The sequence below is a fragment of the Sapajus apella genome, unplaced genomic scaffold (genome assembly GCF_009761245.1).
Source record: "Sapajus apella isolate SASKATOON/1434 unplaced genomic scaffold, GSC_monkey_1.0 scaffold18, whole genome shotgun sequence".
NCBI lineage: Eukaryota > Metazoa > Chordata > Mammalia > Primates > Cebidae > Sapajus > Sapajus apella.
The window spans coordinates 27,169,776-27,192,394 of record NW_022436958.1 but is presented as its reverse complement, the minus strand read 5'-3'; the positions used below and the strand labels follow the sequence as shown (position 1 = coordinate 27,192,394).

Genomic DNA, 22,619 nt, shown 5'->3' with positions numbered 1-22,619 from the left:
TTAACCCTAGCTTCCATTCATCAGCAAACACATCGGATCGATGCTACGCTAACCTATCGGGTTCTCTCTCCGCGCGTTCAGGTAAGAGGAGCTTCGTAGTTTTCTACCATCTGCTTAAATTTGTTTTTGTTTTATTTTTAAAGAATATAAATACATACAAGACCTGTAATAAAAAGAGATCTTCGAGTTGTGCTGTAAACATTAAATTCAATTTACACTCGTTTCTATTCTGTACGCCAACCTGCTGTCTAATTTCTCTGTTCAAAGTAGCCCCGAAACATTATAATGCATATTTTTGCTGCTTAATCATTGTAACAATAGTATGGGATTAAGAGTTCGCGATTGCAAGAATCTCGCTTTTCGCTATATTGGGCTTACTTATTACTATCTTTTTACTTCAAAATTGAAAAATAAGAAAGCGGAGCCATAGGGTGGGGCTAGACTTTCTTCGGGAACTAACTTCTAAGTAAATAAGAAGTGTAAATAAGAATCTTGCACACACACAAAAAGTTGAGGTTAAATTACAATCTCGTGGCTGAGGGAACGAGAAAATGTCAGAAGATCGGTTGCAGAAAAATGTAAGCACATCATCTAGGAGGGGGTACAGCGTGGTGGGCGTATTGTTGGCAAGGAACGGGAGAGAAAGATGTATAATTTAATGGTATATACAATCCACTGATCCTATTACCGTCCTCCCCGGAGCTCTTGTTAGTTTCAATGGGAGTGAGTGAAATTGACATGGACTTGCATTCCTGGTCATGTGCTTTTTTTCCTTTCTTTCTTCTCCTGTGATCTGAGATCCCCTTTTTGTTGATGTTGCTTTCCCCCTTAATTATATGCATGTAGGTTAAATGAATACCTGACGAAAGGGCCCACGTTTCAAGGCAGTGACATTTGATAGCTGAGAGGAAAAGTGGCTTTAATGAAAAGCAACCTTTGGAATTCCTGCTTGTGAGAAATCCAATTCAGCTTTTTGTGCTGCCAGCAAGAAATGATCAGTAGCACCAGTGTTTATGGTATGTCAGTTTTGGAATTTACTTCCTTTGCATCTAAATAGGAAAGACAAATGAAATAGCATGATAAAACCATTGAAGACTGCTTGGCGAACAGTTGCTCATGATATAGAATTCCTTTTTTTTTTTTTTTTTAATATATGTTTAATGTCACCATGCTCTTTTTCTTTTGCTATCACTTGTTTGTATATTGCAGTTTTGATTAATATATCACCTGAATCCACTTTTATCGGTTTTAGCTGTCATCCAGAAGTTGCATGTTACTAGTAATACACTATATAACTGCTGAAGTCAAATAGTATGTAAATTAGTTAAACTCAGTGTGGGTTTTTTTATTTTCTTGAGGGGGGAGGCTGGGCAAAGGGGAGAGAGCAGGAGTGTTGGGAAAGATTACTAACTAATGAAAGTGTATATATATATATATATGTACACACACGGGAACAGGACTGGATGGAAATTTTATTTTTCTCAATCTATTAATGCAATTTGACTATCTGCTCTCGATGATTGCACTTTATGGAGTAATCGGTTCTTCAGAGTGTGTTTTTTTTTGGAGGGGACGCTGAGTGAAGAGGTGTCTTTTACATGAAAATAAAAAATATATATATTTTGATTGCCCAAAGTCCTTGATGCCTTTTAAAGAATAGGGGTAGGTTTTTTTTCCCCTTTCCATTGACTTGTCTCTCCTGTCAGCGCTTTTTACTTTTAACTTGTGACAGAATTAAATAATCAGGCACTGAAATTGACTTCATTTGAAATCGCTCTTTCCTCTTTCTTTACCCAAAAAAAAAAAAAAAGGTCAGTTAAATGGAGTGAGAGGGGGGTTTTCAATAGCTCTTGTGGCAATGCCCTGTGTACACTTTGTGATATTCAATTAAGACTGAGAGGGAACACCAACAACAACAAAAAGATGTAAAGTATTTTGCATAACCAAAGGACATGTCCACTTTAAACTGGCTTTTGTTATTGTTGTTGTTCTATTTGTTATATTTACCCCATGACCATTAATTCCTCCTCAAAAGAAAGAAGGAAAGAGAGAATATGAAAAAAGAAATAACAGTGGGGCAAATCTGCCAGGGGTCTGTAGTGTGGCCGTGATCACTGCTCTCTCCTAACACAAATGTGAATCCGAAGAGAGGAACTACAAGACCCTTTGCGCGACATGCACTTCTGTTTGGACCCTGGTGACTATTGAGCTAAATACACACCACACTTACACGATAGGAAGGATCTGATTGAATTTTGCATTTGGAACTTGTTGACTTTGAAGCGATCAATAAGAAGACTGTTTATTTTAGATGCACATAATTTGTCCTGAGAAATGTTTTAAGGAGGAGAGAGCACAGCTTTTTTTCCCCCGGAGCTGTTGGAGCGAATGGGATTGCCAGATGGGCGATTTCCCTCTGTGATGTTAAAGCTGTAATATATATTCAGAGCAGATTGGGCTGCTGCCTGTGATGAGGAGGATATTACATTTATAAATTTTAAATCGGAGCTCGGACAATGTGCTGAGAGCAGAAATTGGATGGTTTGACTGTTCACCGTATTGATACTTAAATGTGATTTCTAGGTAGTACTAATAACAATCCTTGCAATAATTCATAAAAAACATACTGGCATAGGCAGTTATATAATTCATGACATTTAACAGCAGGTTTGAGTGTGTAAATTGCCACCCTCTTAAGTCTCTGCTTACTATTAAATAATAGTCACATAATTCATTTCCCTATGTTTAAATGTCTGATGTGCAAATGATGTTAACTTAGGAGTCTTGTTATCATATATTAGAATTCTAGGTGGGAAAGTTTATATACACGTATATAAAGGAGACACTTGTGTATATGTATAAAGTGGCATTAGTGGCTCCTACTTTCTAATTCTTTACTCTGATTATTTTTAGATTTTGTTTGTCTCAAATGTGTGGCCTAAAGGAACCAGAGCTACAAACCTAAAAGACTAGAAAGTGGGCAAGTGCTCACACTCTGGCAGCTCTGCTGTTGCAAATTAAAAGTGTGTTGTGGTCAGGAAATGAAAGCTACAATGTCTCTTTTGAACAAGTCGTTTATCAAGAGAAACATCTATCAGGGACTGCCTTGTCACATTGATCCTCTAAAAGTTAGTTCTGAGGTGGAAGCTGCTTTGATGTTTTTGATCCTAAATTTAATACAACAGAAAAAAAAGCAAGGATATTTTGACCAATATAGATTTTTAAAAATGTTTCTTGGAACCAACAGGATCTATTTATTAGGATTTCACTATGTGTGAAGTTTTCTGGACGTAACAGTTGAAAGGTTGAAGGGGAAATCCCAGACTTTATAAATTGAGGATTGTTAAAATATACGTTTGTAATACATTTAGTGATGGCTGGCTTCTTGGTGCACATGGAATGGACATTTTGAACATAGATTATTCAAAATAAAAATTATTTTGAAAGTGTATTTTGGAAGAATATAAAGAGAGTCAAGAGTTTTTCATTCATTCGAATTTTAGTTATCCTCCTCTCCCTGTCTTTTACTCCTTAATTCTTGCTTCTTATTTTCATTATATTTGTGAAAAATTAGCTTTTATTTGGAAAAAAAAAACATTGTTTCTACAAAAACCATGTCCCAAAACATGTTTGCATACATCGTCTCTATTGTTTATTAATTGTGCATGTTTATGGTTATCAGTATAAACTACATGGACACATAAGTCCTGTGGAATTTCAGCTTAAAAATAGAGGTATCAGATTAAACATGCTATGTATTCTTGAATAATGAATATGTTGTATGCATTATTTAAAATTTAGAAAGTATTGTTAGGAAAATGACTAAGTTGAAAAAAACATTGTGAAAGCAGTTAGAAGCAGCCTGCTTCATTCTGGGAGGCAAAGATAGGAAAGAAGTGTTCCTTCTTTGAAGCAGAGTTTTTGGATACTTGTCTTACACTGCTGGAGGCAAGTTGTTATTTCATGTGAATCTATCGTCAAATAAATAGGGAAGAGTATGTTGGGAGTTTTGGGAAGTGTAATACTTGCTAATTAATCATGTCTGAAATGAAAGAATCATAGCAGGGTAATAAAGTCTTATTGTTGTTTTCCTGGAAGAGGGTAAGACTTCTGTTTGGAAACTGTATGTGTAAGTTGATTTGCTTTTCTCTTCTGAAAACACAGTTTATAGAGTCTGTTTGGAATTGTTTCAAGAAACACCTTTTTTTTTTTTTTCTGAAAATGCAGTATTTTTCATTTTTCTATCTGTATTGAATCAGTGAGATTCTTTAAACTGTATCTGATATCTTCTGAGTGAAAGTAGTGGGTTTTATTCTTTCGTTGTATTTAAGACTCCTGCAGCTGAGTTTCCAGGGCTGATATTTTTTTCCTTCCCATAAATAGAAAATGTTTTTTGTTTTGGTTTTTATTCATGTTAGGCAGGAACTTTGAAAACCTTTTTGTAGGTAGTTACTTCTGATAAATATACAAGAGTGCAGAAATTTCATTAATTACTTTTAGATGATACTATAAGAGTGTAACCAGAGGGAAGAAAAGAGGTGGTATTTCCAAGAATCTGTAGAGACCATCTGTATTATGACTTGGCATTTCTAAGATAGTCTAAATATAAACCACCCGAAAAAATATGGGTAATTTCATTATGGGTTAATTCTTTTTTTTCCTGAGCTTCTGGTTGTCACCTTTTAGAAATTAGTATCTTACTCAGTTCATGCCTAGGGACAGTTTGAGAGTCTGCATTGTTTTTTCAGAATTTTCATCTCAAGGTGAAGACAGCCATGCTAATACTTCCCTGTTTTTGTTTGTGTGTGTCTGTATGTCTTCAATGATTGCCTAGTTAAGTAATCAGTTGTAATGGTCCAAAATCAGCAGAATTACTAGTTGTATTTTGAACAATTGCAGGCTTTTATGTCTTGAACTTTCTAGTTCTTAGAACCTTGGTTTAATAGATATAAAAAGGTGCTGTTTTACCTTTGATCAACATATTTGTGAGTGCAGATTTCGCATAATACTCTTTGTAAAGTACTATGTTCATTGTTGAAGAGCTAATGCATTTAATTACCAGGAATTTAAATTGATTTATAAATTTTTGATTGGGAGAAACTATTCTGCAGTTTGTTTGAAATATTGACATATGCTACTAATAGATAAACTTGATTAGTCAGCATATCTGCTGTTTTTCTTGCATCATTGATAAACTAGAATAAACAAATGGTACAGAAAATGATGCAAGTTTTAGCTCTCAATCAAAAAATCTTATGTGTCTTTCTTTTGAGTTATACAAGACCTAATGTTTTAGTGAAATTGGTTGAACTTAGAAATTATTTGGGGGTACCACTTGGAAGCTTACAAGTCCCCAAATTATTCTGTCTTTCAGCTAACACACACACACACACACACACACACACACACACACACACACGGGGGGGGGGAGAGAGAGAGAGAGAGAGAGAGATTGTACCTACATTTTGTTTATTGAAAATGAAAGAATGTTTTCAACAGACTGCAAATAAATGGCCAGTTTAGCAAGTGCTTTCCATGGTTGGATTTTGTCATTTTCTTTTTTTCCTAAACTTGAATTTTTAACATTAACTTTTTCATTTAACTTCTGGTAGAAATTTTAAGCATAGCTGCTTTGGTATGATTGCTGATTACTGATCCTTTTGATATTTTTGATGTTATAATTTAAATGGCAATTTTATTTTAGATATGTTTATTTTAAAAAGTAAAATAGTAGAAATAAGGAGTATTCAAGAATATACTCAAAATACATGGTACGTATAAGTTTGAAGCAAATCAAAAGCAAGAGGTATGCCATGTTTTCTTAGGGCAGCACCACAGGTGCCTGCTCAGAAGCGCTGCCTCAGTACCGCACATCCGTAAGTACCTGTTGACAACAGTAGCTAAGAGACTGAGGAGGCAGAAAAGATAGGTGATCAGAAACCATCAAAACACAAGATATCATATGGCACTTTCTTTTAATAATATTTACATATTGTATGCAACAAATCTGCTTGTTGTCTTGTTATTTGAATATTGACACTTTGCTTAACATTGCATATGGTGGGCTGTTGTTTCAGGGTATATCCAAAGCAGTAAATCCAAAGGAGAATTTCAATTTAGATGTATTTATGTTAAATATATGTATAAATGGATATGTTTGCTCATATTTTAGCTCTCATGACTTTCACAATGCATTTATAGTATCACTGCTTCCAATCATTTTTGAAACTGATACATCTTGAAAACAGAATGCATGATTTATTATATGAAGGGCCAAGGTTAAACTTTTTTTTACCCTATAGTTCAGCTTAAGTATTGGTATTTTTGTGTTGGGAAATGTTTTTTAGAAAGTGTGTTTTATTATCTTGGGAAATTTGCTTTTTACTAGGTTTCTGTTCTCATTTTCATAGGATGAGAAGCTTTTTTTCAAACAGTTATTAAGGATATATAATTTACAATAAAGCTTTTTTTTTTAACTACAGTATATAAAATATAAAATACCTATAAAATGTTTTCTTTTACCCAATTTCATAATGTTAAAAATACCTTTACTTTCCTATAGGTTTTAATTTCTGCTGGTATTTTATATACTTATTCCATTCTGCTTGTGGATGTATTCCTGGCATGAGAACAGAAACTGCATTTTACTCCATTTTATAGATATATATAGTTTTTTCCGATTTACGTAATGTTTGCCTTATGTCAACTGGATGCTTTTTAAACAACTGACGATTAAATGCCATCCATATATGAGAGTAAACTAACCTGAGAATTGGTGACTTCTACTTTCATGCATTAGTTCATGATGAAATATTATTCTTGGAAATAGTAACATGCCAAATAACATTTTAAAAGTAGTGCAATGTGAAGCCGTGGATTTCTGTATGTTGTTCTAAACGTTCTGCTTATGTTTTGACTTATCCTCACCATTTACAGACATTTTTACCTTCTTCCAGGACCGGCTGCATAATTTCTGAGGCCCAGTGCAAAATTAAAATGTGAGGTACCTTGTTCAAAAATTAATTTAAAGACAGCAACACAGACCATTAAACAAAATGCAGGGCCCTTTGGGTGTGTGCTTGTGTGTGTGTGCGTGCGTGCATGTGTGTGTGTGTTGGGGGGAGGGGGACTGTGTGCCTGCACAAATGATAGGTCAATGAAGCCAGCCCTGCCTTCACCACCTACAGACTTTTATCTAGGGCCAACTTTGTGGAAGTCACTAGGTTTCCTACTGGAGACTGACTATTCCGCAATGATTCCATGTGCCTCTGCCGTAAAAGATACTACTAAAACTGATGGGAAATAGACCACTAAATATCTCCTCCTTTTTCTGTACCTGAACAGGGGATTGAAGTATTTGCTTTTGTCTCGTCTTGCCCTATGTCTTCATATATCTCCTATATATCACGTGAATTTTTGTGTAAATATTCTTAAAAGGAACTTTTTTTTTTAATGAGTTACATGTAGGTACATACTTCAGTATTTATTCCCAGGCTCAGAATAATTAGGTTGGGAGGGTTTCAGTGAGATTTGTAGTTAAAAGCCAAGGAGGTTCTCTATTACCAAGCACCGGCACTGCCCCTCCTAGATTAAGGCACAAGTAAAATGAGGTTTGTTTTTTTTTTTAGTGTAGAAATCCTATATTATCTAATACAAACTGCTGAGCATTCAAAAAGTGAAAGCATAATCATTGAATGACAGGAAGGAGGGGCAAACCCCCCAAATAACCTTGTTATAATGGTATCAGTATTAATACTTTGACATTACAAAGTGGTATTTTAGCTATATAAACATGTGGTGACAGCTGTGTTAAAGATGAAAAGTAACTCTTTCATGCAGTAACACTAATGTTGCAGTGTGCTATTTTCAAATCCTGGACTCAGTTTCTCAACTTGTATTTCAATACTCACCCCCGACCCCGAAAATTAGTCATATGACTCCTTTACCCCTTTGGTTTGAACATTCTGTGCTGATAGGTGGACAAAACATTTACATTGTTGCATCCCATAGTACTTATCAATGAGATCGAACTTCATATTGAGATACCTAAAACTGAATTTTGAAGTCAAGTGGCTTTTTCAAATCAAAACTGAGATATGATGGAATGTCCAGCAAGTATGGATCTGAGTGCACTTGAAGTTGCACCATTTATTTTCAAAAGATATTTCTCACATCAGATGACTCTGCCAGGAAGGGAAATATCAAAGGGCTTGGAAAAAGTAACTATTCTTTTATGTAATCCAAGACTGGGGTGAAAGTGGGGGGCTTTAAAGATATTTTTGAGGAAGAAAAAAACTGAACTTATTTTGAATGCCTTGTTAGACTTTGTGGGTAGAAATGCTACGTATGAGACTTTCTAAGAAGAAAAATCTTTGCCCTGTGTAACAACAAGGCATCGCTCTCCACACTGATAGGCACTTTAATAAAGGAAAGCTTAGAAATAACTATTATAACAGTGTCCCATTTAACTAAAAATTTACCCCACAGTTTAGGAACCTTTTTAAAAAAAAATTTTATTTATTTAGTTAGTTATTTTTACGAAGGCATTGCAAACTTGAAATATTTTAGTAGGTAGTTAGCCACTATTCATATTTTCTAATGTTCTGTGTTCTATCTATAAATTCTGTACTATAATTTCAATTGGGAGTCTTCATTTCCTGCTTTACTCCTATACTTTGGAATGTCGTATTTTCATTTTAAATGTTTGCTTTAAAAATGATCAAACTAAGAATCTGGATAAATAAGTGGCAATATAGAATATTGTTATGCCAAAAATAGCTTTTTTATTTTTCGTGTGTTAATTTCTTTTCCCTTTCCATTTCAAATTGAAGATTGTAAACTTTCTCTTAGATCGTATACCTCAATGATGCTAAATTATAAATCTTAATTAGGTATGATTCACTGATTTTAATCTTACAAGATAGATTATCCTGAGTAGGATTAAAAGGTTCCCTTAAGATTGAAGGCATTTTCATTATAATCCCCATTTTCAGATCAAGCAAATGCTGTGAAATAAACAGTACTATTATCCTTTTATGCTTAATAGTTCATACTTTTCAATTAAAGTATATGGATAAAGAAATAAGGCTATAGATATGGCAGTCTTATTGTTTGCAAACTAAGTGCTTTTGATAAATTTTACTGCTAGGAATTACGTGGATCTAAGGGAATCTTTTAAATAAAAATTGCACTTTTGATTATCTAAATGGAATATGTTCTTGTGCGTGTGCATAGATATATTTCTTTGTGAAGGTATTGATGTCAGGGACACTTTTGGTATTTCTTGATGAGTAATTAGGTTAAGGGGGTTAGTTAGAAAATGTATCCTTTCCTGGAAATGAAAAATTACATTCAAGCAGAGGTAAAAGAATAAAACACATTCTTGACTTTAAGTACTTAAAAAGATATTTTATGAGTCATTTTTGAAGAATAATACCCAATATGTAACTTGTTAAGAATAATCGCCATTTTTACTTTCTAAAGCACATCTATATTAACATTGACTTTCTGTTCATGCCTTGCAAATCTGGAGTCAATTTTAGGCCCAACTTACAAAAGATGTGGGTCTTACTCCCCCTGCCCTTATCGTGGTATCCTATGCCAGTAGTGTCAATACAAAGTTCTCTTTTAAAGAGAGATTTTCATTTGCATTATTCAGAAGATAAAGCAGGATTTTTGGGGAGGGAAATACTGATAGGACCCAAAGGTAGACATTGGGACCCCAAATGGCCTGAATCCTTGTCAGACAAACTGGGAGGAAAAAATATTACCAGCTTTGCAGTTTTATATGCCTATATGAACAGTGCTTTTTCTTTTTCTGAGAAGATTTTAAACCTACTATGAATATAATAAGCGTTACCTAATTGGAAAAATATGTTTTCTGTAATTCTAACAGTACTAATCAACCAATCATCCGTATGAATTTACTCATGGATGGTAAGAGAGTAGAATTTTATTCAGAAATAGATGTTCAGGTAGAACAGCTATCTCTTTAGAAAAAGTAAAAATTGTACATAAGCAAAATTCTTTTGAGAATTTTTTTAAAACATGGGTGTTAAATCTCCATCAATAACATTCTTGGCAGTTAAAGTATTATAAATATTTAACACTGAAAGCTTTTTATTATATTTTGTTCTTTAATACATCTCTAAATGAGTGTATGCAGTACAATAATGCCTTTTTTGTTTAGTTTTTTTTTAAAATTTTTGTCTTGTTTTATTTTAGCATCAAAGTAAAAAGAGCTTATGGGTAAACTATTTGGTACTATTGATTTTTAAAGATATCTAGTAAGGACAGTACAACATATAGTATAGGTTTGTGTATAATGATGGGTAAAAATCTATAGTTTTACCACCATGTAATGACAGATCCTTGAAAATTTACCCTGCCACACCAAAATGCCACAACCACTAAGATGGGAGGTGTTGCTCATATATGAATGGAATATACATGTATACTTAAATACATATTTAAATACATATTGTCTGTATTTTCTAACCACAGCCTGCTGATGTCCTTTGCTTAGGGCTAGAGGTAAAATGTTTTCTGCTATTTTGCTATTTGAATATTCACCAAGAACCTCTCTGTCTCAGCCATCTTCCTACCTACCTAGCTATGTAGCGTTTTGAAGAGCTGTTATTTTTCTTTTCTTTTTTGATAATTATCTGCAAGGCTGGTTATTACTTGATAAGCTGGATAACAAAATTTCATTTCAGCCACTGGAATATGATATTTAGATCATGAGCGGTAGTTTGAATTAATTAAGAGGATAATGTTAGGCTATATATTAGGGAAAAGTAAAACAACCTTTGCTGCCAAGGACAACCTACCTTTTTCATGAAAGACAATATGTAGGAATAGGGGAAGTGGCCACAAGTTTGAGAAAGTCATTGAGGCAAGGCTAAGGTTAAAGACTGTTTTCATGTGGTTGTTACTCAAAATGATATTGGAAATTTTATAAATTAAATCCTAATATTAATTTTGTAAAATAAACCTTATCACTTATTAAGAATCCTTGACCAGTACTCCGTAAATAGCATGTAGCACTATTTTAACAAATTATATTCTCCATTTTAGGAACAACTGATTCTATGTCAAATCCTGACTATATGGGATTTGTGAGTATGCAAATTAAAAGAACTATTCTCATTTTTCTACCCGCAATTTTAAAAGTGTGGAAACATATATATGCCTTTAAAGATGGTTCAAATTATTCTCAGACTCTTTTTTTTCTCTCACTCAAGTTGTTTAGGCCACAAATGAAGTGACAGAAGAAAATTCATGGAAGGTGGAGGTACATCTCTTTTAAGACTTCTTTTGGAAACTAATGTATTTATTGCCATTATGGAAGTTCAAATCATTGAAGGAGTTAATACTTTGAATTGATTTTAGAAAAATTTGATGTCAAATTTTGTATCAACTCAGTAAATGCTAGCTGTAACTTTATGACCAAACAAAAACCCAAAACAAACAAACAAACAAAAAACAATAAAAAAGTTTTGCCGAAGCCCTACACCAGATCAGTTACATGAAATTTTAAGCTCCCAGATGACTCTAATGTAAACCAAACGTTTACACATCTCAGGAGATCTTAAACTTTTCACCTTTTAAAAAATATCATTCTTCCTGGTTTGAAGTTATGAAAATAAAGATATCTATTCAGAACTGAATATACTAATGACATATACAGATAGCTCATTATCTGGCGGAAGTTCAACAACCTATCTAGACTTTTGAAAACATTTCTACCGGGCCTGTAAGAACACCTCAGTAAAATAAGAATGATGAAGGACAGTGTCAGCTGAAGCCCATGGTCTATCATTTTGTTGCCTTGGGTAAGCCATTCAACCTCTCTGAGCCTTAGTTTTTAGTTTACTTTTTTATAAAAGAAGAGATGATTGAGGTGATCCGATGACTGTTAAGATTTCTTGCAGTTTTGTATACTCCATGAACCTTTGTCATGGACTAGTAAACTCAAGTAACTTGGACCCTTGCTAGTGGCTTAAAAGTTGCAAAATATTTTTGTTTCTTGTAAAAAAGCTCCAGAAATTATCTTGGAAACAATGTAGAAAGCTCAAGGACCATTTATTACTTTGTTAAGCCGATCAGAAGAGATGATAAGCATTCATTAAATACGCTTATTAATTGGTTGCATGCAAAAGTGTCAGCAATTCTAATATCTTAAGAGTTGATGGGTACTAGTTAGCTAATGCTTTTCTCCTGTAAGAGATTTCAATAGAGTGGCAACCAGATTAACTTAAGCAGTGGAGTTAGGGACCCCAAATCCTTAAAATATTTAGTATGAAAGTGGATTTTTATCAAACTGAAAGCAATGCCTTTTTTCCTGTACTTTATTAGCAACTAGTCTTTGTTCACCTTCTTTTCACTTCCTGACATGTGCTTCTCCACTTGTTGAAATTCTACTAGGACTTTTGTATCCAGGTCAGATGTTGCATCATCTGTGAAGACTTCTTTGAGGCACCCTAATTAGGATTGATTTTGACATCTACTTACTTGTCCCTTAGAACATTTGAAATATCTCCTTTAGATCACTTACCATCATCTTTCTCCTAGATTGCTAGGCATTTGTGTTTCTGTAAATTATGAAACTGTAAATTCCTTGAGAGCAGACACATCTAATTCATTCTTATTTTTAATCTCTTCAACATGTGTTTATAGTATAAGACCTATAATACATATTCAATATATGTTTGGTGAATTGAATTGATAAAAGCATAGGAGACTATCACTTGGTTAATATCTTATTAATCTTACTTTAAAAAATTGAAAGATGCTATTAAAATATTTAAAGAATAGATCTTTGAAAATTGTATATTTCATTTAAAAATTGAAACTTCTATATTCTTTATGTAATGTTATTACCAAAGAAAGACTTTATAACCCTGAAAAATAGTTTTATAATTATATACTTTAAAAGGAGCTTAGAGTCATTAATTCTATTTTTGTATCTCTAGATAGGAGAGCATTGAAACTCTTTTATAAAAAAAGTTATTATGCTATCTTTAAAATCTTATAAAACATAAATCTTTACCTACTTTTATTATAGGTATAGCAGATAGCTTTAAATCACTATTTTCTTTTGAAATAGTTTTTTTCTCATGTGTTTGCAGTCAGAAAAATTTGAGGGTACAGAATTATAAAATATTAGACTTTGAGACTTCTAGATTCACTTCTTACCAATGTAGAGTTGACTGACAGCTACTCTGCTTGTAGTTGAACGTGGGAAATAAGTACCTCCTAAAGCATTTCTTTCTATTTTGTCCTTTCTCTGATAAATAGGCAGTTGCAAATATGTGCCCTATCAGTACTCAAGACAGATTTCCTGAGAAATATGATGATATTGGGTGGTAAAATGTGAGATGCAAACTAGTCGATCTGCAATTGATATGATAACTTAATTCATGAATGTTTTTGGTTAACATTTTAATTGGCCCCTTTCTCTAACTAAACAGTGTCTGTTAATTTAATTTGTGCTGAATACCTAGCAGTAAACAATTTAGCTGGGATTCCAACAAATAACTCTGTCTTTTAGGGGTTCAGTAGTAGCTTTACCAATTGGGTTTGTGTGCTTGTGGAAGGGTCAGTGACTTTCTCAAATCTGCCATGAATGTTACAATAAATAGCATTATAGTATTTCTAAGGCAAATTCAGTTTGATCAAATGCTAAATTGTAAAGAGTTAGGCAATAGTATTTGACAAGATTTCTACTTTACATTTGTGTTTTTTAACCTAAAGATGTACCAGAGAAAAGCATTTGCTCACATTGCTTCATCAAAGAACCCAGAAAAAAACAAAGATCCTATTGTCATTCTTTTAAAAACACATTTTTTACTAAGAAAACCTATAACCTTTATTGAAAGCTCACTCGTTTTCTTCCAGTTTGGGCTCTTGAGAGCTGAAAAGTTCTAGATGCTATCTTACCACTTCATATTGAAATCTAGGTTGATGTCATACACTCTATGTAGAGGAAAGTATCTGCAGTGCTGATTGTTGAACCTGAATTGTTACAGAGTTGTGCCATTTAGTGAGCTATAATGGACAAATGTTGCTTAGTTAGTTGTATAAAAACACTGCATCTTCAGCAAAGAGCTCTACTAGTACAGTGTACTGTAGGTAGAATAGTAAAGATTGTGAAACAATATGTTAGAAGTAGCAAAAGCATTTTTGCAATTTGACTACAACAGTGAAGACCCATGTGTTTAGTTCTTTTGTTAAATAGACTCCTCTGGTTTTCTAGAAATCATTCTATATACTTCAAGTAAGATAAAATTGTTAAAATGTAAATTAAAGCCATCAGATTGAGAGTAAAGACCACAAATTATAAAGCCTTATAGTGGTAGCTTGCCAATAACCAAATAAAATCTAGGAAATATTTAAAAGATAGAGGCTTAAAATTCTACTTGGTTTATAATCAGGAAGTTGTGGAGTTTTAAACTAATAAAAATATTCATGAGAATTACTTACCTATACAATGCCACCCAAATTTTCCTTTACCCTTCTGGTAGAGGAAAATTGGCTGATTCCTCTCTGATAGTAATCATGTAAGTTGACGGCCACAAACTATGAGCCATGGTCAAATGTCAGTGGTTAATTGTTTATTTTGTTGCCTGCCCTCTTTCACTCCTTTCTTCTTCCCTCCCTTCCTTTTTATTTATTTATTTATTTTGCCCCTATATGCATAGTTGGCAGCTGTCAGTAATTGAATTTTTAGCTAGATCCAGACATGGCAATTACTGAAAAATGTGAAACTATATTTGTCCTCTTGGCCTAAGATCTGAAATAAAAGATAAAATTATTTCAGGTCAATACGTCTACATATGTACATGTACCTGTGCGTGCGTGTGTGCATGCGTGCGTGTGTGCGTGTGTGTTTGTGTATTTATTCAGTAGAGCAATCTGTCTTTGCAACAAATGACAGTGTTGAAAGCTCTTTCATTCTGAATGGACCAGTTCGTAGCTCCATACAGACACCATCTAAGTGAACCAATTTAAATATCTTTCCAGATTCTTAACTAAGTGGTACAAGTCTGTCTTGGAGGCGGCACTTATTTGTCCCTTAGGGGTTAGGTTTGGTTTGATACTCAGTTGAAGTGCCAGTAAACAAGATTTATGAGAAATTAATTAGAACTAAAATTGAAGACAGATATTGAGGTCCAAGTTTACCCTAAAATGGCTTAAATATATTTGTCCTATATGCATGAAAAGAATGTTTTCTAATGGACTCTTTTGATTAGAATAGAAACTAATCACAAATAAACATCTATAATGTGCTCTCGTGATACAATTGTTTTCATTCAGTGGTCGGCCACGCCTTCTTTTAGCCCTGTCTTTGTCCAAGGTTTAGTTTAGCCATGCATATGTCCTTGAAGATAGGTAGCATCTTTCACAAGATTTTGTACAAGTGAAATCAGATACCAGTTTTTATTGCAGAATCAAGCTTACAAATGTTTTTCTTTAAAGACATTTTTAATAGAAACAGTAAGGTATAAATCATTTAAGCAATTACCTGGACATTGTGGAAATGGGGCTTGGCTTACTCTGTAGCCCCAGATGTTTCCAGATTCCAGTAATAACCTGGTCCAGATATTTACAGCTTAATTTTCTGTGCATGTGCACTTGTCCACAAATGGCTCCTATTTCCCATTTTCTGTTGGACAACTGGGCTACTTAGAGGTAAAAAAAAAAAAAAGTGATTTTAGCTTGGGTGATGACAAGCGTTAATGTTTATAATAAGTTGCTTCTAGAAACTTTGATCACTTAAAAATATATAGAGGCTAAATTTTAGAGGATTTTATACTAAGAAATAAATTGTTCAAATGCATTTTGCTTTATGGTTGGGAATGAAGTTAATAACCTCACTGCATCCCTCGAAATTTTAGTCTCGATGTGCTACGCGATCAAAGTGACTCTTTGGTTTTTTAAAAAAATGCATATTCTGACACTGGTTGGGTTGTCATGCAGGCTGCTAGTTTTTCTTTGCATCACTACCCTACAGGTTTTCCTCTTCTTACTAGAAACTAAACAAATGGAAAATAATCATTGGTAACCATCTGCTGTGCAGAAATTTTACATATAGCAGTTAACTCTATTTTAGAAAACAAGACCAAATGAGTGCATTATACTGTTGCCAGTAAATAGCAACAAGCACTAGAGTATTCCTTTGGACAAGGCAGGCACACACGGAGCCAGCATTTTGTTATGGGAAATCAGTTGGTTGGGTTGTGGGGCTGAGTGTGCCTAGAAATTTACTTGTATGTTCGTGTCTGTGTGCCTATGTCTGTGCATTTATTGCTGATGTGAAGAAAGTGGTTGCTTCCTCTCTGCCTTCTCCTTATGTCTCCCTTCTTACCACCATAATTCCAGTCACGTAAATCAATGTAATGTAGATGTAAATAAATCAATTCAATCACATCATCCTAAATCTTTTTATTCACTTAAGAAATAAACTTGAAATCTATAAAGTTAGACAGATTAAAGATTTGTAAAAGTATGTAGGCTTCAGATTGGAATCATGGTTTTCTTCACTGTACATGTTATAATGACTAGTAGCTAGCCAGTGCATCTTTAAATTATTCTCTTGTCCTGTCTTCTGCCTAAAAAAAACCTTAACAGGAAATTGGATTGAATATATGTACAAAAGATATTGACAGGCAATGACTATTCCTATAGCTGCTGTTGAAGTAGGGATGCTATATTGAGGGTAGACATATAATGGAATAGACAGAAGTAAGCGGTTAGAAAGAATTTATTCAAATGGACCAGGTAAGGCATGTTTTTATAGTTATCCATATAATCTGTAATCTTTCTCACTTGCTCTCTCTGTCTTATATATATAATCTGTTTATTATATCAATATACTTAGACACTCGAAACATATAATCTCTCTCTTGCTCTCTAACTTTCACTTATTTGATACTGGGATTTTGCCATATAGCAAGAAAAGTTGTTTAAAATGGGCAGTATATTGAGTTCAAAGGACCCATACAGTTCATAAATTCTCTGGTGTCTACTGGATTTTTCATCAGGGAGACTTCCAATAAAAATGATCTATTTTAGAAATAATATTGTTTAGTAGGTTGAAATGTGGTGTAATAAAATTAGACCTTCAGTCTTCTAAAGTTACTACTTAGATGGCACCCTTGGGATGGTAAAATGGCTGTATAAGCAGATGAATCAGACAGTTCCACTGATGGGTACATTTGTCAGTCTCTGTTACAGATATAATATATTCTTATATCTGTAATCCTGACACTGTTACATCCAAATGAAATCAACATGAGGTTGTCATCTTTAAGCAAATATGTTAAGTGTTGTCTTTTGTGCTTTGGATTTGAAAGAAAGGGGCCCAGGGGAGGCAGCATCATGCAAATGGAACAAATCCCATTTCTTCTGAGCTGTGCTGTTTTTCCCCTCCATGGCAGCTGGCTGTGTTATCTTTGTGTGTTTCTCTGAGTGCTGACAATTCTTTCAGTGATCTAAGTTAGGGCACATTAGAAAGTGGAAGCAGCTGTCTGTCGCTATACTGAGAGACGTGTTTGCTCTACTGCAAAGATGAAGGACCATGAATCCTTGACACACTCTCCCCCCTCCCCCCTGTACTTTCCAACATGATCAACATTCAGACGCACAGATTGTCTGCTTGGACAGTTTTTTGTTCTGACTGACAGCATCTGGCATAGACAAATTTAAAAATACATAGCATGCCATGCTTGGAATTGGAACATCCCTTTTTTATTAATCTTCTCATTTAAACCATTCATTTACATTTCAAGAAAGGTTACAGCTTGATATGGTTGAAACGTTGATTTTTAAATGAATAACCTTCTAATGAAATGTCTTGAATGAGTACCAAGCAGCTAGTGTTCATTAAAAATTACACCCGATTAACATGGCCTTGAAAGCCTGAGAGGAAAGGGATTTCTTATTGTTTTAATCCACAATGCAGTCAGTGTTTACCTTTCTGGCACAAAGCGAATAGAAATGATGCCTGTACTTGCAACACTTCTGATATTGAACACAACTATGATATCACCCTTAAGCTGACAAAAACACTTGGTCTTCTTTAATCAGCTTTCTTTCCCTCTGAAAGCCCTCAGAGGGGTTAAATTTTTTAAAAAACGTTACTGAAATACACTTCTCTCAAATGTCCCACCCCTCCATCACCCCAAAATGCTATGTCTCTATGCCCACATTAGAAAAAGAAAAAGCTTCTGTTTTCAAGTGGAAGAGTAGTAGAAAACCCTTTTAGGTTAAACGCTTCCCCTGACCCTAGGATGGTGGATATACATTCATTTGTTTGCATTACTTTACTAATAAAACACAACAGTGCAAAAATTGCTCTCTTTCTCTGCCTCACTCACCCCCACACACATTCACATTTCTTACCCATTCTCAATTCCATCTGAGCAACACGCCTAGCATTCATGTAAAAATAATATGAAAATTGACCATATCAGTCAGTCTTTGGACTTTGAGTCCAGGGGTGGAGGTAGGAATATGCGGAGGATAACTCTCCTTTTATCATGTATTTTAGACTTTTCATATCACTGCAGATTTTAGCTGTAACTACTCAATCCAAGGGTAGCTTCATTATTAAATAGTTCTAAGGGGTGTTTGGAGAAGGCAGGTGGTGCAAAATTTTAAGAGAAAATACATTCAAGTGCTGGACAGTAAATATGTAAAGCAATGTACTGCATAACTTGGAAAAACAGGCTTCAGAGGGAAGTTCAATTAACAGTTGTAAGCAGAAGAGGTGACATATTTCTTCAGCACATGTAAGAGGTCACTTGCTTTAGGATAAATTTTGACAAATTCTGGAGAGAAATAAATGCTGAAATAAAAATGAAAACAGCTTACAATTTTATATCAAAGGCACTTTTAATTTTTGAAAATGATAGGTGAAAATGACAGGATTTTATTCCATGGATTATATATGATTACTTTTTATATTTTGCTAATATGTAAATTATACACTTATTTTACTTAAACTGTTTATTTAAAGAAACAAAATCTTAGAAATGAACATTATCTTTGAATCTGGAGTCAGTTTATCTACCCACCCCTCAACCCAGATCCCGGCTTTATAAATTTAAGGTAGACATGATTTGGTTGCTGTTTTTCTTTTCTTTTTTTCCTAAGAAGCTAATGGCAGGGAATCCGATTTGAGTGGATCTAGTTCCAGTGTTTTGGTTGCTAGTAAATGTTTTATAATCAACATTTTAAAATATAAATTACATCCTTTGTTATTTTCCATTTTGATTTTTTTTAATGACCAGTTTTTAAAGGTAGTGCCAATGTGCATATGTAAGCAAACTGGGAATGGGTTAAAGTACACAATTCCCTTGTGTAAAAAGCCAGGTTTAGCAGTAATGCTTTTAATCTGGACTAGTAGAAGATTCAGGAGCATCCATAGATCTGCTCCAGTAATTACCATACCCCAAGTGGCACTGGAAGAGACATTTGCCTAAAAACTTGATGTCTTCATTACGCTGTTTACATTTTAATTAGAAACATGAAAATTACTGATTCATACAGACAACTATAGTTTAAGTGGTTTCGTTCACCATCCAATAAATCATAAAAAAACCCACAGTTGGCATAAATAGTTTACTAGGAATCATTCATGGAAATAATGTGTTGGCACTATAAGCTGCTTGAAATATGTTTTTATTTTACCAGAGGTAGAATTTGCATATAAATTAGAGAATGGCATTTTAAGTTGACAGTCATTTATGCAGAATACCACCCACATACAAATACATATAGGGGTGTATGTGTATACTTTCTTTGAGTTTATAGGTTTTTGCAGTATTGTGGATGTAGATATATACCCAGCCCCAGCCTATCAGTTTTTAAAATGCGTGTCCTCTTTTAAAGTCCTTTCAGAAATGCTGTGGGTATTCTAATGCATATCCACAAACATCTTTTATCTGTTGGGCAGTATCAGCTTGTAAAAAAGGAAAATGTTTATTTCTTGTATGTGTATGTCTGGAAAAGGAGTTGCTGTTTCATTAGCTCATTCATTCCCTCTTTCCTCTCTCTTCCATTCATTCTCCCCTAACTTTTCATGTACCTGTCAATGCTGCTGCCCTAAAACCGCTCCCACTCAGAGCGTCTGGACTGAAGCAGGGTGGCTGTCAGGGTCCATTCCTGAGTCAGCAGCACGTCCATTGCCTGAATCTTGCGACAGTCACTCATCCAGTTTTTCCCTTCCCAGGGGACAGGCGTCTTCCTCATCAGCAAGGAGGAATGACCCTTCTGCCTGACATGCTCAAAATCCCGAATCTCCCCACAGTGGTGTGTGAGTTCAAATCCCCCCTCCTGGAAGCAGGGCTGGGACTCTAGCTAATGACTCCAAGATACAGAGGGTCAACGCACTGGTGAGCTTGGGTACTGAGGCATTGTGCGAGCCGAGTTGTATATTTTCCCCATAACTGCAGACTCCTCTCTTTCTCCTCTCCCCTCCCCAAACCCTTTATTATAGATCAACATTATGCAAAAGTGAACCAGGCATAGCCACACACATTATAAACTATTTTCCTTTTCTTTATCTTTGTTAGAAAGTTATTGGTCATGGCTGAAGGAGGCTCTGTTATTTTTTGTTTGTTTATTGTTGTTTGGTTGAAAGGAAGCACACAATGAATGAACATTTACATTATCTCAGTGTAAAATTCACATTTTAGGGTCATTGGCTGTAGATAAAAATGAATTGGAAAAATATTACATGGGAGAAAGAGTATATGCATAAATTTTTAATTTGGAATGCTATAGTGGTCATTGTTTTAAGCTTTTGGATGTGAATGATTATGCTAAAACTCACACTAACTGCCTGATGTGATTTCTGGGAATTAATGGGTATAAGATTAATTCTCATGAAGCTGCTTTAGATGGCAAATTTTGTGCTTCAATTCTACATCTTTTGGTTTGCCTTTTGTAAGTTCTAGAGAATTGCCAAAGTTTGAAGATGCTAATCAGTTATTTTTAGTGGCCCACAATATTTAAGATTTTAATGGAAAGTCACTAGGATCAGTTTCATGGTAGTCCAGGTAATTGATCTAGGTAATCAGACCAGGAGTTTAAAAAACAGTAATTAGTACTTTGCATTTGCCAGGCAGAATTCCTGAACAGGTTAGTTAGGGTAGTAGTGGAATTCATGGGCATATGCTTATTGGTTTGCTTTGCATTTCCTCTTTTTTGGGGGAGGTGAGGCAGGGCACTTACCAGGTTTCTGTACTTCCTAGATGTGATTAGACACAATAGCCGACATCTGTAAGGACAGAAACATGCTGCTTACTTGTACACACGGCAAAATTCTAATAGTTCTGTGCAGTCTGGTAAATCCTGTCTGCTTTATGCAGTGTGGCCTGAAACAGTTATGTGGTGAGGGAATGCTGGCTGCTGGCCAGCCATTGACTATGAAATCCTGGGTACCTGAGAGCTTATCAGTTCTTTTGCTTTGTAAAAGAAAAAAGTGATGAAAATGTTGGTAAACTGCCATGAAGGTTTAAGGCTTCTGGAACAAGGAGCCGTGTAATCAGATTGGAAAATGGAGCTTGAGATTCTCTGCATGGAGAGCAGCCGTCTGTGGACCCCGTGAGCTGCTGTGCAAGTGCCCGAGCTGACCACTTTGTTAGCAAATCAGCTTGTTTGCTGCAGCAGCAGGGTGGAAAAGACCAGAGCTTGTGATGGTATGTAACGGAGGGAGAGCTCTTGCATGGCACATCTAATCAGCTTGCAATTAGCTCAGGCTCTACAATCACCTTCTTAATTTTCTCCCCCCCCCCCCCCCCCCGCTTTGTGTTAATACTGTGCACTTTAAACAATTAAGGAAGGGAAATAATCCTTCAAGCAAATCAAAACCATCCTTTAATTTTATCACCCTGCTGAAAAAGTATCAGGTGGTCCACTGGTCCTCATCAGATGCTGGAAATTCTCCGGCTCGCTGTAGCATAGAGAGGGGCTTTAACCAACTGATTTTTAGGATAATCTTTCAGATAACTTGGCAAGGGGGAGAAGAAAATGGTACATCATTTAAACCAAAATTGAAGTTAAAATTGATGTGAAGGGAGATTACAAATGCCTTTTGGTTTACATGCAGTAGTAAATGTCTTTTGGTTTATATACAGTGGTGCCTCTGTTTTATATTTTTAATAACCAGAGGCAGGCTGTGTGTGTATGTGTGTGTGTGTGGTGTGTGTGTGTGTGAAAGAGAGGCAGCTGTGTGTGTATATCTCATATATAAAATCCTTTATGCTGCTGTTTATTTAGGCATTTCTATACAGCACCTTTCTGAGGACTCTGATGACATAGCTACTTGTACTGATAATTCCACTACTTCACCTTTACCGAACTTGATTCACTAAGGTTTAACAGAACAAGGATATCATTGCTGATCATATATGTTACTTGTTAATCCTATAAAATAAAATTCAGATCCTGTAGGAGAGAGGTGAGAAGAGCAAAACATAGATTTGCAAAATCTGTGTAACAGTTTTGATATTTTACTATATTTAAGGGCAGTGACTTCTATAAAAGGACGTAAATAAGATACCAATTTACATAAACAAAATAAACCTTCTAATAAATATTACTTAAGCTAC

At 34.8% G+C, this 22,619-nt stretch overlaps 1 protein-coding gene and 1 long non-coding RNA gene across 3 annotated transcripts in view; one reads left to right on the top strand and one right to left on the bottom strand.

Moving 5' to 3' along the window:
- LOC116557089 overlaps positions 1-11,322 on the bottom strand; it is an 11,534-nt gene extending 212 nt beyond the window's left edge. Inside the window, exons 1-2 of the long non-coding RNA XR_004271353.1 lie at positions 11,239-11,322; positions 10,823-10,829 (exon numbers count right to left, since the gene is read on the bottom strand). This is a non-coding gene — a long non-coding RNA (uncharacterized LOC116557089). The remainder of the gene's footprint in view (positions 1-10,822; positions 10,830-11,238) is intronic.
- The window catches only part of FIGN (fidgetin, microtubule severing factor), a 130,994-nt gene that overhangs the window by 425 nt on the left and 107,950 nt on the right, over positions 1-22,619 (top strand). Inside the window, exons 1-2 of one of the 2 annotated variants that reach the window (XM_032286565.1) lie at positions 1-81; positions 847-1,016. The exon at positions 1-81 is cut by the window's left edge and continues 425 nt beyond it. In XM_032286565.1, the coding sequence (XP_032142456.1) occupies positions 992-1,016 (25 nt within the window). In that variant the 5' untranslated portion in view covers positions 1-81; positions 847-991. The remainder of the gene's footprint in view (positions 82-846; positions 1,017-22,619) is intronic. The other variant, XM_032286566.1, reaches the window with a different exon arrangement.